Source organism: Engystomops pustulosus, chromosome 1 (assembly GCF_040894005.1).
Source record: "Engystomops pustulosus chromosome 1, aEngPut4.maternal, whole genome shotgun sequence".
Taxonomy (NCBI): Eukaryota; Metazoa; Chordata; class Amphibia; order Anura; family Leptodactylidae; genus Engystomops; species Engystomops pustulosus.
In genome coordinates this window covers 110,562,796-110,579,070 of record NC_092411.1, presented here as the reverse complement: position 1 = coordinate 110,579,070, position 16,275 = coordinate 110,562,796, and the positions used below count along the sequence as shown (strand labels likewise).

At 40.8% G+C, this 16,275-nt stretch overlaps 1 protein-coding gene across 4 annotated transcripts in view; it reads right to left on the bottom strand.

Annotated features, from left to right (window-relative positions):
• Positions 1 to 16,275, bottom strand: part of AGTPBP1 (ATP/GTP binding carboxypeptidase 1) — a 98,643-nt gene that overhangs the window by 22,061 nt on the left and 60,307 nt on the right. For all 4 annotated transcript variants that reach the window (XM_072150862.1, XM_072150860.1, XM_072150859.1 and 1 more), the window contains 4 exons: positions 9,915 to 10,095; positions 9,106 to 9,235; positions 2,038 to 2,169; positions 996 to 1,172 (listed from right to left, as the gene is read on the bottom strand). In XM_072150862.1, the coding sequence (XP_072006963.1) occupies positions 996 to 1,172; positions 2,038 to 2,169; positions 9,106 to 9,235; positions 9,915 to 10,095 (620 nt within the window). The remainder of the gene's footprint in view (positions 1 to 995; positions 1,173 to 2,037; positions 2,170 to 9,105; positions 9,236 to 9,914; positions 10,096 to 16,275) is intronic.

Genomic DNA, 16,275 nt, shown 5'->3' with positions numbered 1-16,275 from the left:
TCTGCCAGACAGTGTATAAATGTATCTACATGGTGTGTGTGTGTGTGTGTGTGTGTGTGTGTGTGTGTGTGTGTGTGTGTGTGTGTGTGTGTGTGTGTATGTATGTATATGTTATGTGTATATTCTCTATACGTGTATATGCTGTATGTGTGTTTGCATATTCTGTATGTCTATATATGGTATTGTATGTATATATGTCTTATATATTACATGTATGTGTGTTTCTACAGTAAAGATGTGTATATATGGCCAGTGTATATGCTGTATGTGTAATAATATGATGTGCATATAGTGTGAGTATAAGAAGTGTATTTACTGTATGTATAAGTGTTTAAATGTATATATGAGTGAATAAATGTGTGTGTATGATTGCATAAACATATGTGAGTGTACAAATGTGTATATTTTCTAAGGGGGCCCCATGCAAACGTCTATGGGGCCCAGCCTCTTCTTGTTACACCCCCGGCTATATATGTGTTAAGAGTAGTAACATAATGGGCATATGAAAAAAGGAAATTGTTCACACCCCAAGGGGAAATCAAATTTCCTCAAACGCTAATGGAAAATTGCATTTCAGCAGTGATTTTTAATAGAAAGAGTTTGTAAAAGAATAAATAAGAAGCCAGGTTAACCAAAATCACATGTGAATCTATGCATTCAGGAAGCAAACAGAAGCAGAATAATAATTGTTGTATTAATAACATGATTTTCTGTAAACAGATCTACAACAGCAAGTTCCTGATCCACAAATCCTCTAGATTTTAAATAGTGAATACTATAGACAATAGAGAGGTAACACTTCTGTTTGTAGAAGACTGAGGATTTGTGAACACAGCAGGTAATATTCGGAAGCTGTAAAGTATAATGGAGTCCAGCTGTGGCATCCGTCTAGACCGGCTACACCAGTAATCTAAGACATACTGTATGAAAAAATCATTCCTTGTTATTACTGCTGAAGTATTATCAGTAGTCACCATTGTAAGACAAGGGCATACCTTATACTTCCCCTGGTCACAGCCACACAGTGTGCTCTCCATTGTATAACTCCTCTGGACACCCAGTTCTCTCCACACCACAACACGAGCAGTAGACTCTTTGGATTTTTCCACTACAAAACTACAGCTGCTCATGGAAAATGCTGGTGCTATCTGTCCTAGCACTTTGGGAAGAGTCTGAATATAAACAGAAGACACAGACAATTTATTTATTACATATAGGCAAAATCCTGATCTAAACACCATTCAGATCGCAGGACAGGGGATAACAAGTAGAACTATGAGGGAACCACCCCAATCATGGGAATGGACCCTAGCCACCTGATGGGTGGAGCGGCTGATCAAGCAGGCACCTTTTCATTCTATTCATTAGTATGCAAATGGCAGAAAAGTCTGTACACTATGAAAAGCAATTTTCAACAATCCCATAGTGTTAAATGGAACAGTAAGGCACATAATAAGCTGCTCCACCCACTGACTAGAACGGGACCCCTATTCATTGGATTGATCGGGGTCCATTCTTGTGATAGGTGTGGGTCCCATCACCTTGTTATCCCCTTATCCTTATTCAAACTTGGTACCACTATAATGGTTATTTGTCAGCAGTAATTGACTTAACAAACCCCTAACAGTATGAGAAGAAGATTAACACCTTCCAGATTATTTTGTGTGATGCACCATGCTGGGCTATGCAGGACAAACATGTTCTGGAAGGTGCTGAACTTCATGATAATATACTAGTAATGTTTTATTATGTGCATTTCTGCTAACAGGCTCCCTTTAAAAGTTTTTGTGTCCATTTCTAAACAGTTTTTGTTGTTTTCCCAATTCATATACATAAAGATTTTCCATTTGAGCCCCCTGCAGATTAAATCATTCCGAGAGAAAAACTGTGCTTCCTAAAAAACTAGTATCCCAACATAATGACAGATTAAAAGAGCCCAATAAATTATGGAATCTGCTTGTAAGCCTTGAAAACAGGATGAGCTTCCCGATTCTTCTAGAATGACTAACTCCATTATAACAGATTTGTTATACCTACCCTGTATCCACTGTCTTCTACTATATCGCATGAGGCAGAGTTGACATTCGTGTGCCATACAGTCTCTTTAATGCTGCAGCCATACATGAAGACATTTTTCTTGCGGGAATGTCCATGGTAATCACAGTAAACCTGAAGAGAATACAAAAAGGAAAATGAAAGTAGGCCAAAGGGTCATTTCAGGAACATAAACATCTGATACAAAACCCCATAATGCTATAAATAAATTAATACAACAAAACTCAATTTCATTATCACGAAATGTAGCTTAAATAGTTTTCTTTTATGATTCACAAAATTGTATGGGCTTTCATATGTAGGTTGAGTTATCTTCAAGATGGCCGCCACAGCATACTACAACTTCCATGAGTCCTCAGTTCTAAATAAAAGCTCCTCCTTCTCATGCTGTGCTGTCAGTGATGATCGGTCTGTCCGGCTCTGTTATTATAGTATTGATGTATGTGTAACTGCGATCACTGCACATTGCCTTGATCTCCATGAGATGGTGTCTCACCACCACACTGGTCATGCTGGATGTATCACATACTTTTCTGGTGTTCCATGCGTACCATGTGTGTCATACATCCCCCCAATATCAGTATGATCTTCCATGTGCCAATTGCCTCCATGGATATCTTCATCCAGTCCCTCCACGTTAAAACCATCTCACCCCTCCAACATGCAGTCCCATGTAAAACACATTCTCCTCCTTTTAAAGGTTCTGTCTGGCATTTGGCATGGCTACTTTCTTCCACAAACAGCGCCACACCTGGCTACAGTTTGTGCTGTCAAAAACTTAAAGTAGCATTAAAAGCAACATATGTAACATATAAAGCAATCCCTGAAAACTTCCAACATAGTCCCATGTAAATGTATCTCCTAACATGCTGTTCCAAGCAAATGCATCCCTCCTGCAGTGGCATGTAACAACATCCCTTCAGCCCCTCACATACAGCCCTATGTAAATACAACCCTTCTTGTCCCTATAGACCTAATAAAAAACATCACACTTTTCTCCTTCCTGACCTGACCCTCAGCACAGATATGTGAGGCTTCTCTGCTCCTTGATGATGGCTCCGACCCCCATTTTAATTTTTCTTTATAGTGCATGTCCACAAGATTTTTCTGCTAATGGGAGCAAAATTTTAAATAAAAACTAACATATTCACTTATGTTTTAATGACCCACTAATTCTGGTTATTCCTGTAATATCCCTTTAAAGGTAAATAGGTTAAAATGGGGAAAGAGTTAAAAAATGTTGTGGAAATAAAAGAAAAAGTGGCCTACAGCAACGAGAGGGATTCTAGAAAATTATGGAGTGTTAAAAGAAACTCCTCTACTGTTCCCTTGCTCTAGTCTTAATAAATCCCAAACAGCATCAGAAGAGAGATCAAGATGGGCCAAAAGTGGCATTGAAACTAGCCCAGAAGGATAATATGGTCTACCAAGTTTACGGAGGCCCTGTAGTATTATATGCCTGTGTTGTGCAGTATGAATAAATTGTCAAGAAATAATCTAAAGGACATTTAATGCATTGTAGTATGTGGCATTTTCCATTTCTACAAGGGAATTAGAGAACACTAAATGGTATCAAAAAATAAACATAACATAAAATGCATAATTAAAAAAATACATATAAAATTATTTAAAAATAAAAAAAAATTAAAACAAAGTCATGAAGTAGATTTCAGTCAAGTAAGCTAATGACATTTAATGACAAGCTAATACATTTCTGTCATTCAAACTGCAATGACATGTCCTTTGGGTAAGCTGCTGTGACCCAACAACCAAGTTTCAGTCAAATAAACTGCTGTGACCTCAGAGGTAGGATTCGGTCAGGTAAGCTGCTGTTACCTTACACATAGGTTTCAGTCAGGTAAATCTGTGTGACCTCACAAGTAGGTGTCAGTCAGGTATGCCACTATCAGGTAAGCTGCTGTGACCTCACAAATAGGTTCCAGTCAGATAAGATACTGTGACCTCACACGTAGGTTTTAGGCAGGTAAGCTATTGTGACCTCACAAGTATGTTCCAGTCAGAAAGGTTGCTGTGACCTTAGACATAGGTTTCATTTAGGTATGCCGCTGTGACATTAAACGAAGAATTCAGTCAGGTAAGCTGCTGTGAACTCACTAATAGGTTCCAGCAAGTATCTTCTGCGACCTCACACAAAGGGTGTGACCTCACACGTAGGTTTCACTCAGGTGAGCTGCTGTGACATCACACGTAGGTTTTACTCAGGTGAGCTGCTGTTACATCACATGTACATTTCAGTGAGGTAAGCTGCTGTGACCTCACACATACGTTTCAGTCAGGTAAGCTGCTGTGAACTCACTAATAGGTTCCAGCAAGTATCTTCTGTGACCTCACACAAAGGGTTCAGTCAGGTAAGCTGCTGTGACCTCACACGTAGATTTCAGTCAGGTAAGCTGCTGTGACAACACACGTAGGTTTCACTCAGGTGAGCTGCTGTGACATCACACGTAGGTTTCACTCAGGTGAGCTGCTGTGACATCACATGTACATTTCAGTGAGGTAAGCTGCTGTGACCTCACACATATGTTTCAGTCAGGTAAGTTGAAGTGACCTCATACATACGTTTCAGTCAGGAAAGCTGCTGTGACCTCATACATAGGTTTCAGTCAGGTAATCAGCTAGGACCTCACAAATAGGTTTTAGTCAGGTAAGCCGCTAGGACCTCACAAGTAGATATCAGTCAGGTAAGCTGTTGTGACCTCACAAGTAAGATTCAGTCAAGTAAGTGTCTGTGACCTCACACATAGGGTTCAGTCAGGTAAGCTGCTGTGACCTCAAAAATAGGTTTCAGTCAGGTAAGCTGCTGTGACCTCACAAATAGATTTCATTCATGTAAACCGCTATGACCTCACAAGTAGGTATCAGTCCGGTAAGCCGCTATGACCTCACAAGTAAGATACAGTCAGGTAAGATGCTATGACCTCATACATAGGTTTCAGTCAGATAAGCTTCTGTGAACTCACAAGTAAGATTCAGTCAAGTGAGTGTCTGTGACCTCACACTGAGGCTTCAGTCAGTTAAGCCGCTATGACTTCACAAGTAGGTTTCAGTCAACTAATCCTGTGTGAATTCACAAATAGGTTTCAGTCAGGTAAGCCACTGCAAAGTAAGTCACTGTGACCACACAAATAGGTTTCAGTCAGGTAAGCTGCTGTGACCTCACAAATAGACTTCATTCATGTAAATCGCTGTGACCTCACAAGCAATATAAAGTCAGGCAAGCTGCTGTGACATTACACCTAGGATTCAGTCAGGTAAGCGCTTCTGTTACCTCACAATTGGATACAGTCAAGTAATCCTGTGTGACCTCATAAGTAGCTTTCAGTCATGTACTCCGCTGGGACCTCACACTTAGGCCGGCGCCACACAGGGCGCTTTGTCTGCGCTTGCAAACGCAAACGCAGACAAAGTCGCGCCCACCGGGGCGGGCCTCGGCTCGATCGCATCGGCGTTTCTATGGAAACGCCTGCAATCGGGAACGAGCCGCCGGTGTTTTGCGTTATTTAACGCGAAACACCGGCGGCTCGTTCCCGATCGCAGGCGTTTCCATAGAAACGCCGATGCGATCGAGCCGAGGCCCCCCCGGTGGGCGCGACTTTGTCTGCGTTTGCGTTTGCAAGCGCAGACAAAGCGCCCTGTGTGGCGCCGGCCTTACGTTTCAGTAAGGTAAGCTGCTGTGACCTCACATGTACGTTTCAGTCAGGAAAGCTGCTGTGACCTCATACATAGGTTTCAGTCAGGTAATCTGCTAGGACCTCACAAATAGGTTTTAGTCAGTTAAGCCGCTGTGACCTCACAAGTAGGATTCAGTCAGGTAAGCTGCTGTGACCTCGCACGTAGGTTTCAGTCAATTAATTCTGTGTGACCTCACAAATAGGTTTCAGTCAGGTAAATCATTGTGACTTCACAAGTAAGAAAGTCAGTTAAGCTGCTATGACCTTAACCATTCGTTTCAGTCAGGTAAGAGTGATACCACACGGGGCGTTTTTGGTCCGTTTTTAAGCAAGCGTTTCAGTCTGTTTGAAAATGCATGCGGTTAAAATGCATCCATTTTTAAAAACGAATCCGTTTTTTACTGTCTTTTGACCATTTACCATGCGTTTGGCTGCTTACAACCCGTTTATCTATGAAGATAATTGGGAAAAATGGACAAAAATGGTCAAAAATAGATACGTTTTAAAAAGGACTGAAAATGCATGCTTAAAAAAGGAACAAAAACGCCATGTGTGGCATTACCCTGTGTGACCTCACAAGTAGGTTTCAATAAGGTACGCCACTATCAGGTAAACTGCTGTGACCTCACAAATAAGTTTCAGTCAGGTAGGCCGCTGTGACCTCACAAATAGGTTTCAGTCAGATAAGCTGCTGTCACCTCACACATAGGTTTCAATCAAAAAATCCTGTGTGAGCTCACAAGTAGGTTTCAGTAAGGATAGCCAATGTGACCTATTTCAGTAAGGATAGCCGATGTGACCTCACAAATAGGTTTCAGTTAGGTAAGCCGCTGTGACATTACACATAGGATTCGGTCAGTTGAGCTTCTGTGACCTCACACGTTGGTTTCAGTCAATTAATGCTGTGTGACCTCACAAATAGGTTTCAGTCAGGTAAATCATTGTGACTTCACAAGTAAGAAAGTCAGTTAAGCTGCTATGACCTTAACCATTCGTTTCAGTCAGGTAAGAGTGATACCACACGGGGCGTTTTTGGTCCGTTTTTAAGCAAGCGTTTCAGTCTGTTTGAAAATGCATGCGGTTAAAATGCATCCATTTTTAAAAACGAATCCGTTTTTTACTGTCTTTTGACCATTTACCATGCGTTTGGCTGCTTACAACCCGTTTATCTATGAAGATAATTGGGAAAAATGGACAAAAATGGTCAAAAATAGATACGTTTTAAAAAGGACTGAAAATGCATGCTTAAAAAAGGAACAAAAACGCCATGTGTGGCATTACCCTGTGTGACCTCACAAGTAGGTTTCAATAAGGTACGCCACTATCAGGTAAACTGCTGTGACCTCACAAATAAGTTTCAGTCAGGTAGGCCGCTGTGACCTCACAAATAGGTTTCAGTCAGATAAGCTGCTGTCACCTCACACATAGGTTTCAATCAAAAAATCCTGTGTGAGCTCACAAGTAGGTTTCAGTAAGGATAGCCAATGTGACCTATTTCAGTAAGGATAGCCGATGTGACCTCACAAATAGGTTTCAGTTAGGTAAGCCGCTGTGACATTACACATAGGATTCGGTCAGTTGAGCTTCTGTGACCTCACACGTTGGTTTCAGTCAATTAATGCTGTGTGACCTCACAAATAGGTTTCAGTCAGGTAAGCCACTGTGACCTCACAAGAAGGTTTCAGGCAGGTAAGCCACCGAGACCTCACACGTAAGATTCAGTAAGGTAAGCCACTGTGACCTCGCAAGTAGGTTTCAGTCAGGTAAGCCACTGTGACCTCACAAGTAGGTTTGCAGGCAGGTAAGCCACTGTGACATTACTCGTAGGATTCAGTATTCCCATTTCCGAAAACAAATGTTATTGTTTGTGTGATGAAAAGTTTTACAATATTCCAAAATACTTTCTGTATCAATTACTAACAGCTTTCTAGATATCTGCGTGTTGTCCTTCTATAGAAAGCTTCATTGTTTACAGGCGGTCCCCTACTTAAGGACACCCGACTTACAGACAACCCATAGTTACAGACGGACCCCTCTGCCCACTGTGACCTCTGGTGAAGCTCTCTGGATGCTTTACTATAGTCCCAGACTGCAATAATCAGCTGTAAGGTGTCTGTAATGAAGCTTTATTGATAATTCTTGGTCCAATTACACCAAAAATTTTGAAACTCCAATTGTCACTGGGGCAGAAGAAAAAAAATTGTCTAGAACTTCCATTATAAAATATACAGTTTCGACTTACATACAAATTCAACTTAAGAACAAACCTCCAGACCCTATCTTGTATGTAACCCGGGGACTGCCTGTATTTCCAGTGGACAGAAATCTGACCATGGTCACACAGGTGCACGGCTCATTATATCACGCGGCTCCGAATATTCTCAACGAGAATCCCAACGAGCCGTGCACTTGTGTGACCATGGTCTGATTTCTGTCAACTGGTAATAAACAATGAAGCTTCCTATCGATTGACAACAAGCAGAGATCTAGAAAACAGTGAGGAATTGATATAGAAAGTATATAGGAAAATTGTCGGTTTCAGTCAATCAATCCTGTGTGACCTCACATTTAGGATTCAGTCCGGTAAGCTGCTGTGGCCTCACAAACAGGTTTAATAATAATTTGTTTATTTATATAGTGTACACAGATTATGCAGAACTGCACAGAGCTTGCCAAATTGGTCTGTTCAAACAGGCAAGCTGCTGTGACCTCACACATAGGTGTCAGTCAATTAATCCTGTGTGACATAACAAGTAGTTTTCAGTCGGGCGAGCTGTTTTGGCATCACACGTAGATTTTAGTCAGGTAATCCTGTGCTACCTCACAAGTATGTTTCAGTCAGGTAGGCCGAAGTGACCTCACAAATAGGTTTCAGTCAGGTAAGCTGCTTTGACATCACACGTAGATTTCAGTCAGGTAATCCTGTGTGACCTCACAAGTTTGTTTCAAAAAGGTAGGCCGATGTGAACTCACAAATAGGTTTCAGTCAGGTAAGCCGCTGTGAGCTCACATGTAGGGTTTAGTCAGGTGAGCCAGTGTGACCTCAAAGGTAGGATTCAGTAAGGTAAGACGATATGACCTCACAAGTAGTATTTAGTCAGGTAAGCTGCTGTCACCTCACAAGTAGGTTTCAGTCAGGTAATCCTGTGTGACCTCAACAGTAGGATTCAGTAAGGTAAGCCGAAGAGAACTCACAAGTACGATTCAGTCAAGTAAGATGCTGTGACCTCACACATAGGTATCAGTCAGATAATACCGTGTGACCTCACAAGTAGGGTTCAGTCAGGTAAGCTGCTGTGACCTAACAAGTAGTATTTAGTCAGGTAAGCCGATGTGACATCCACTGTAAGAAACATACCAGAGGTACACGTTTGATAGATGCCAAATACTGCAGGAGGCCTTTGGTGTGGTAAATTGTAGGATGCAAATCTGCATTAGGGTTTTGCCACTGCCGGTTTAGATCCTCTCCACTTAAAGAACAACGATGGCTGGAAAGAGAAGGATAGAAAAAAAACAAAATATTAAGAAGCCTTATAACTACTATACATATATTTAAAGGGAACCTGTCACTACATTTTTCACAAATACAGCTGGTGGCAGGTTCCCACAGAGTCCTATAACTAACTGACACCCTTCTTTTAGCTAAAAATTGTTTCAATCAGATCCCCATATATTAATCTTTATAATTTTACCGAGTATGAACAGTTGTCGCGATTCGAGGTCTGCGTGGCCTCCTCGGGCTCAATCCAGCAGCTTAACCCTTATGCTTTCTCAGCATGCAGCAGTAATGTTATTTGACCACGGTGACATCACAGGTCCTTTAGCCTTCTAACATTGCCAAACTGTTCACCATGCACATATCTGAGCATATGAAATCACATCAGCCTGCATGGAGAGGTTTAGAAGTCCATGTAGGCATGCAGTGATTTTATGTGGTCAAACATGTGCATGGTGTATATTTTACTATAGTTGAGGTCACCCATGTCACATGACATTAGTCCATGCCTCCGACTGGCTCTAGATACCCCTAGATATCAGGTTAGTTTATACCTCTAATTTTATGACAATTTTTAGCTGAAGGAAGGGTGTCAATTAACCTGTCACTAGCTGTATTTATGAAAAATGTGGGGACAGGTTCCCTTTAAGTTATTGATGAGTGATACTTACTTTCCATTGATGACACCATCAGGGTTAAGCATAGGAACTATTTTAAAAATGTAGGATTCCCGGAGGGTCTGTGCAGTTGGACTGTTCCCCATAAGAAATTCCAGAGTGCCTTTCATTACCCAGCTAGCATTCGTCTCTCCCGGGTGAACTCTTGAGGTTAGGAAGACATAGGGACGGTTTCCTGTATGCAAATATGGATAGATAAAATCCTTACTTTTTCTATACATTATGATATGATAAGAGTGACCATTATAAATGTTTTGCAATTTGCACATTGTAATAGATGATGTGGAAAATCCCCATGTACTGCCATACTGTAGGATCAATCAGAAAAACTATGGTTAAAGTACCCTATGCTGTCTGAAAAATAGTTTAAAAAAAATATAATAAAAATTCTAATTACCCCCCCCCCTTTCCCTGGAAGTAATATAAATCTGAACAGTAAGAATCATAAACATGTCAAATATTGAAGCGTCCCAAAGTTTCCTATCAAAATACAATAATGGTTATTCCCTATAACCCCATAACGGAAAATAGCACCCAAAGTCAAAAATGCCACTTTTTTGCCATTTTGAAAAATATTAAAAAATTCAATAAAAAGTAGTCAAAAAGCCGTACAGTCCTCAAATTGGTAGCATTGAAAACATATCAAAAGTTGCAAAAACTGACACCACCCAAAGCTCAGTTCACTGAAGTATGAAAAAGTTATTAGCACCAGAAGATGGCGAAATAAAGAATCAAGAAAATGGCAAAAGCATTTTTTCACCAATTTTACTGCATTTGGATTTTTTTTTCCACTTCCCAGTACACGGCATGGAATATTAAATACCGTCACTATGAATTGCGACTTGTTACACAGAAAACAACCCCTCACACAGCTCTTAACATGGAAAAATAAAAAAGTTATGATTTTTGAAGAAGGGGAGTGAAAAATGAAAACCCAAAAACGAAAAAGGGCCTCGTTGTTAAGGGGTTGGAGTAACTACCGTAAAATGTGTTTGATCTTTCTAATGAAAATTAATGAAAGCCTTGCATGATTGAACACTGCAGTACATACATAATTATAATAATTATATATAATGACAATCGTACTGGCTTGCACTGGACCATTTTGAGTTGTAAGGTTTTCTTTAGAAGGCATCTCATAAGTTTGTCAATATGAGCTAAATTTATTTAAATATGCTTATAGACTGAACACCACTGAACAAGTACATGATGGCCAGGCTAGATGTCTTTAATCACTACATGGATGTTTACTATGTTTGACAGGTGGGTCACGTAAATTCTTCTGACAAGATACTTCTGCAAGTCAACTATTATGACATATCAACTCAGATTTAGTCAGAAGTGTTGAGATATCACAAGACTGTTCCCATGATGTAAGCTGTTGCCACATTAAGAGTTTGTAATGTTACATCAAAGTACGTGAAATGACATCACAACTGTTTTCAGTGAAGTAGGATCAGAAGTAAACATGCTATATTTACTGCCATGTTTTTGAAATAACTAGATGTATGCATTCCTAGTACTATTAGTTTAATAGAAAAGTTTCCTAAAATATAAGTTGGCTAGAAGTATGACTATATGACATCCTGGTTCACTGTAACGAAACTCCAGAAACCAGACAGCGTCAGGTCTGATGAAGACCTGAGGCTATCATGGCAACTGATTGCTGCTCACTGTTGACATTCCAGGTAGCGACAATTGAAACAAAGATGGCGGCGCCCAAACACGCCACCACCTTTTGAATGACGCCAGCGACATTAGCAGGGTTAATACCGGCGATCGGTGCAAGCACCGACCGCAGGTATTGGTGGTGAGTGTTTGCTGAAAAATGCATCAAACCCCATCTCTGTATGAAGAGGGCTCAGCCTGTGAACCCTCTTCACCAGTACATGTATGGCGCAGAGCATGAAAGGGTTAATCTCAATCTACCTCATTCTTGTGTAAGAATCTAATAAACATTGGACATCCCTGTGTTGAGATGTGGGGTCTTCTGGCCGTTAAAAAAAAATAAATCTTTACTCAGGCTTCAGGTCCAAAGAAAAGGCTTGCATTTATTTGCACAAAAATAAAATGTACAGAACAAAAATGCTGATAATTCAGGGGATAGATTGCAGCTACCTTGGAACAAGCAGCTCCCCTGTGGTCAGATCAGACACTCTGACCTAGAGACAATCCATGTACACACAGGTGTCATTAAATACCCAACTATTTCCCTTGAGTTTTAAAGGGATACACCCCTGGGTTGCACCTTTAACAACAAACATCACACAAAGATATATTTCTTACTTAATATACATAATGCCACAATACAATATAATACACAATATAAAAATAAAAGGGGAGTTTACAATATACACAAAGTAACCAAAGTTAGAAATGCAAACATAAACCACATGGCTTCAGCTCAGCATCACCTGGCAGTAATCAGATGCAGCTATATAACCCCAGCTCACCCTCTGCTCAGGTTTTGCACACACACAGGTAAGATCAGGTAATGCTGAGTGGTGGCTGCTGAACTGGTTTGTCTGGTGAAACAATAGTGGACAGAGACAAAGGTTTGCTGGCCAGCAGGAGGAGAAAAAGAAGAAAAGTTACAAACACACAGAGAAGACAAACAGTTCACCATTCACCCCTCAACATTCCTCCCTGCTTAAGTGGAAGCTTGCCCTTCCACAAAGTAGTTCTCTTGGACTTGGGTACCAAATCGGGATAAGTGATCGGCATTCTTATGCCGACTCCCTGGTTTGTACTGTACCAAGAACCGGTAAGGCTGTAAGCCCAAGTACCAACGTGTTAGACGAGCATTGTTACCCTTCATTGTATTCAACCAAAATAAAGGATGATGGTCAGAAATTAACACAAATTCTTTACCCAATAGATAATAACGTAGACTTTCTATGGCCCATTTTATGGCTAAACATTCCTTTTCTATTGTAGAATAGTTTAGTTCTCTGGGGAACAGTTTTCTGCTAATATACAGAATTGGATGTTCTTCTCCATCCTGCATTTGGCAGAGAACAGCCCCGATACCCCTTTCTGAGGCATCAACCTGGACTTGAAATGGCAGAGTAAAATTCGGGTTATTTAATACAGGTGCACTACACAATTTCTCTTTTAAAGTATTAAATGCTTTTTCACACTCAGGTGTCCATTCCACAAGGTTCTTTTTTGTTTTCTTTGTAAGATCACTTAAAGGGGCGGCTAAATCAGAAAAATTTGGAATAAATCGGCGGTAATAGCCAGCCAGCCCTAAAAATGACCTCACTTCCTTCTTTGTTTTTGGAGTTGGGGCATCCTTTACAGCTGTGATTTTTGAAATTTCTGGTTTAATTTTCCCACCACCTACAATGTATCCAAGATAAGAGGTTTCTTTCTGAGCTATGGTACATTTTGTTGGATTGATTGTAAGTCCAGCTTTAGCCAAGGCTGAGATGACATTTTCCAGATGCAAAAGATGAGACTTCCAATCAGAACTAAAGACAATGACATCATCAAGGTAAGCGGCACAGTATGAGGAGTGTGGTCTGATTACTGTATCCATTAGCCTTTGGAATGTAGCAGGGGCATTATGGAGGCCAAATGGCATACAGGTAAACTGAAACAAGCCCTGTGGGGTGGCAAAAGCTGTTTTTTCACGGGAATTACCTTCAAGTGGTATCTGCCAATAGCCCTTAGTCAGATCAAATGTAGATATATACTGGGCTTTTCCCAAGCTACTTATTAGGTCATCAATATGGGGCATAGGGTAGCTGTCAAATTTTGAGATCTGATTGAGTTTTCTAAAATCAATACAGAATCTAATGTCCCCATTTTTCTTGGGTACAACAACAATGGGGGAGCACCAAGGACTGCAGGATGGTTCAATGACCCCTAATTTTAGCATGTTTTGAACTTCCATGTCCATCACAGGCTTCAGTTTTTCAGGCACCCTGTAGGGTTTCTGACGTATTGGTTTGGCATCACCAGTGTCAATCACATGTTGGACTAACTTGGTGTGACCTGGTGTAGAGACAAAGGTGTGTTCATGCTTCTGCAACAAATGGTCTAAGTCTTTATTCTGGTCATCAGAAAGTTCACTTCCCCTCTGAATATCAGAGACATGAGAACTAACGGGGGACAGAATAGAATAAGCCTGATCAAGAAGATTTGGATGACATTCTGAAAGAATTGTACAGGCCACATTTGGTCTATCAACCCATTTTTTAAGTAGATTGGCATGGAAGATTTTCTTTTCCTGAACCCTGCCAGGCATAAAAATCTCATAATCTACTGGACCAGTTTGACGCAAGACATCAAAGGGTCCCTGCCACTTTGCTAGCAATTTGTTATCAGATGTTGGCAGTAACAGTAGAACCTTATCCCCGGGTATAAAACATTTATCTTTAGCATTTTTATCATACCATTGTTTCATGTGGGATTGTGCATCTGTAACATTGACCTTCACAAACTCTGCTAACTCGGCAAGTTTGTCCCTCATTGAGATGACATACTCCACTAAGGTTTTTTGGTCTGGGCTAGGGTTTTCCCAGTGTTCTTTGATCACATCCAGTGGTCCCCTTGGTCTTCTACCATAGAGTAACTCAAAGGGAGAAAAACCAGTGGATGCCTGTGGAACCTCTCTATAGGCAAACAAAACATATGGGAGCAACTGATCCCATTGTTTTGGATATTGTTCCACAAACTTGCAAAGCATTCTTTTAAGCGTCTGGTTGAAGCGCTCCACCAAGCCATCTGTTTGTGGATGATAGGGAGCAGTTCTTACTGCCTGGATTCCTAAAAGCTGATGGATTTGCTTCATTAAGTTGGACTGAAAATTTGAACCTTGGTCTGTTAGAATTGTGTGAGGAATACCCATCTGACTGAAAAACTTCATCAGTTCCTCTGCAATTCTTTTTGTGGTGATAGTTCTTAAGGGAATAGCCTCTGGATAGCGGGTCATGTAATCACTTATAACTAAAATATATTGGTTACCTTTTTTACTTTTTTCAAGAGGACCAACTATATCCAGAGCTATTCTTTCAAAGGGAGTATCAACCACAGGTACAGGGATCAGCTTACATTTTTTGTTACCTGGGGAAACAAACTGACATTCAGGACAAGAGTCACAAAAACTGGCAACATCTGCATGTACTTTAGGCCAAAAGAATCGAGTTAGTATCCTTGACAGTGTTTTATTCCTACCCAGGTGTCCAGATAGCGGTATACTATGAGATACTTTCAGAATTGACTCCCTGTATTCAGAGGGAACCACAAGTTGCCATACTTTTTCTTTTGTCTTTGGATGCTCACAAACCCTATACAAGAGGTCATTTTTTAAAGTGTACATAGGAAACTGTTTGGGTTCCCCTTCATTTTTAACCTGAGAAAATGCTGAAGCAAGGGTGCCATCTTGTTTTTGTTTAACGGACATATTTTCCCACTTTAGGGATCCTTTTTCTAAGAGAGAATGCGCAGACCGCCATTTCGCACGAGAAAGGCGCATTTCTCTCCTAGAAAGGTGACCTTTGCCACTACCATGGAAAACATCATCGTGCAATGGAAATATGTCACCCAGAGATTCTGCATCAGACACCTTTTTAACTTGAGACCTTGTGGTCACAGCAGAAGTTACACTGTCACTTTTAATCATGCTACAAAAACCAGGTAGGTCTTGGCCCAAAACCACAGGATATGGCAATTTTGGGACAATTCCCATTTCTAAAGACACTTCTACATCAGCTATTTGTATAGGTATCACAGTTTTAGGGTACATCTTTTTATCACCATGCACACAGGTTAGGAACAAATGACCTGTAGTATTAGCAGAGTCCACCAAGTCTGATCTTATCAGAGACTGCTGGCTCCCAGTATCAATCAGTGCAGTCACAGTCTGGGAGTTAACAGTAACAGGTTGTAAATAGTCTCTCACATGTCCAACACAATTTGCTGCAGACCCTTTAACTTTTTTGCTAGCTATATTGGTACAGTCTTTAGCATAATGTCCAGCTTTACCACAGGCAAAGCAAGTAAGGTCTTTATGCTGACCTTTAGATTTTACAGTCTCATGTTTTGGCTTATCAGTGATAGTATTGAAAGAAGGTCTTACCACACTTGGCTTCTGGACCAGTCCTTTCCTTGCAAGCAGATAATTTTCAGCGAGTGTCACAGCTTGCTCACCACTATCAGGCTGATGTTCCTTTACCCATATTCGCATTGGTGTAGGAAGAACCTCCAGAAACTGTTCAAGGATGATGGTCTCCAACACCTGCTGGACAGTCTTGCCCTCTGGGGGAATCCACTTGGAACATAGTTCACTCAGCTGGGTGTAGGCCTCTCTAGGTCCATCTTTATCTTGGTAACTGTAGGTCCGGAATTT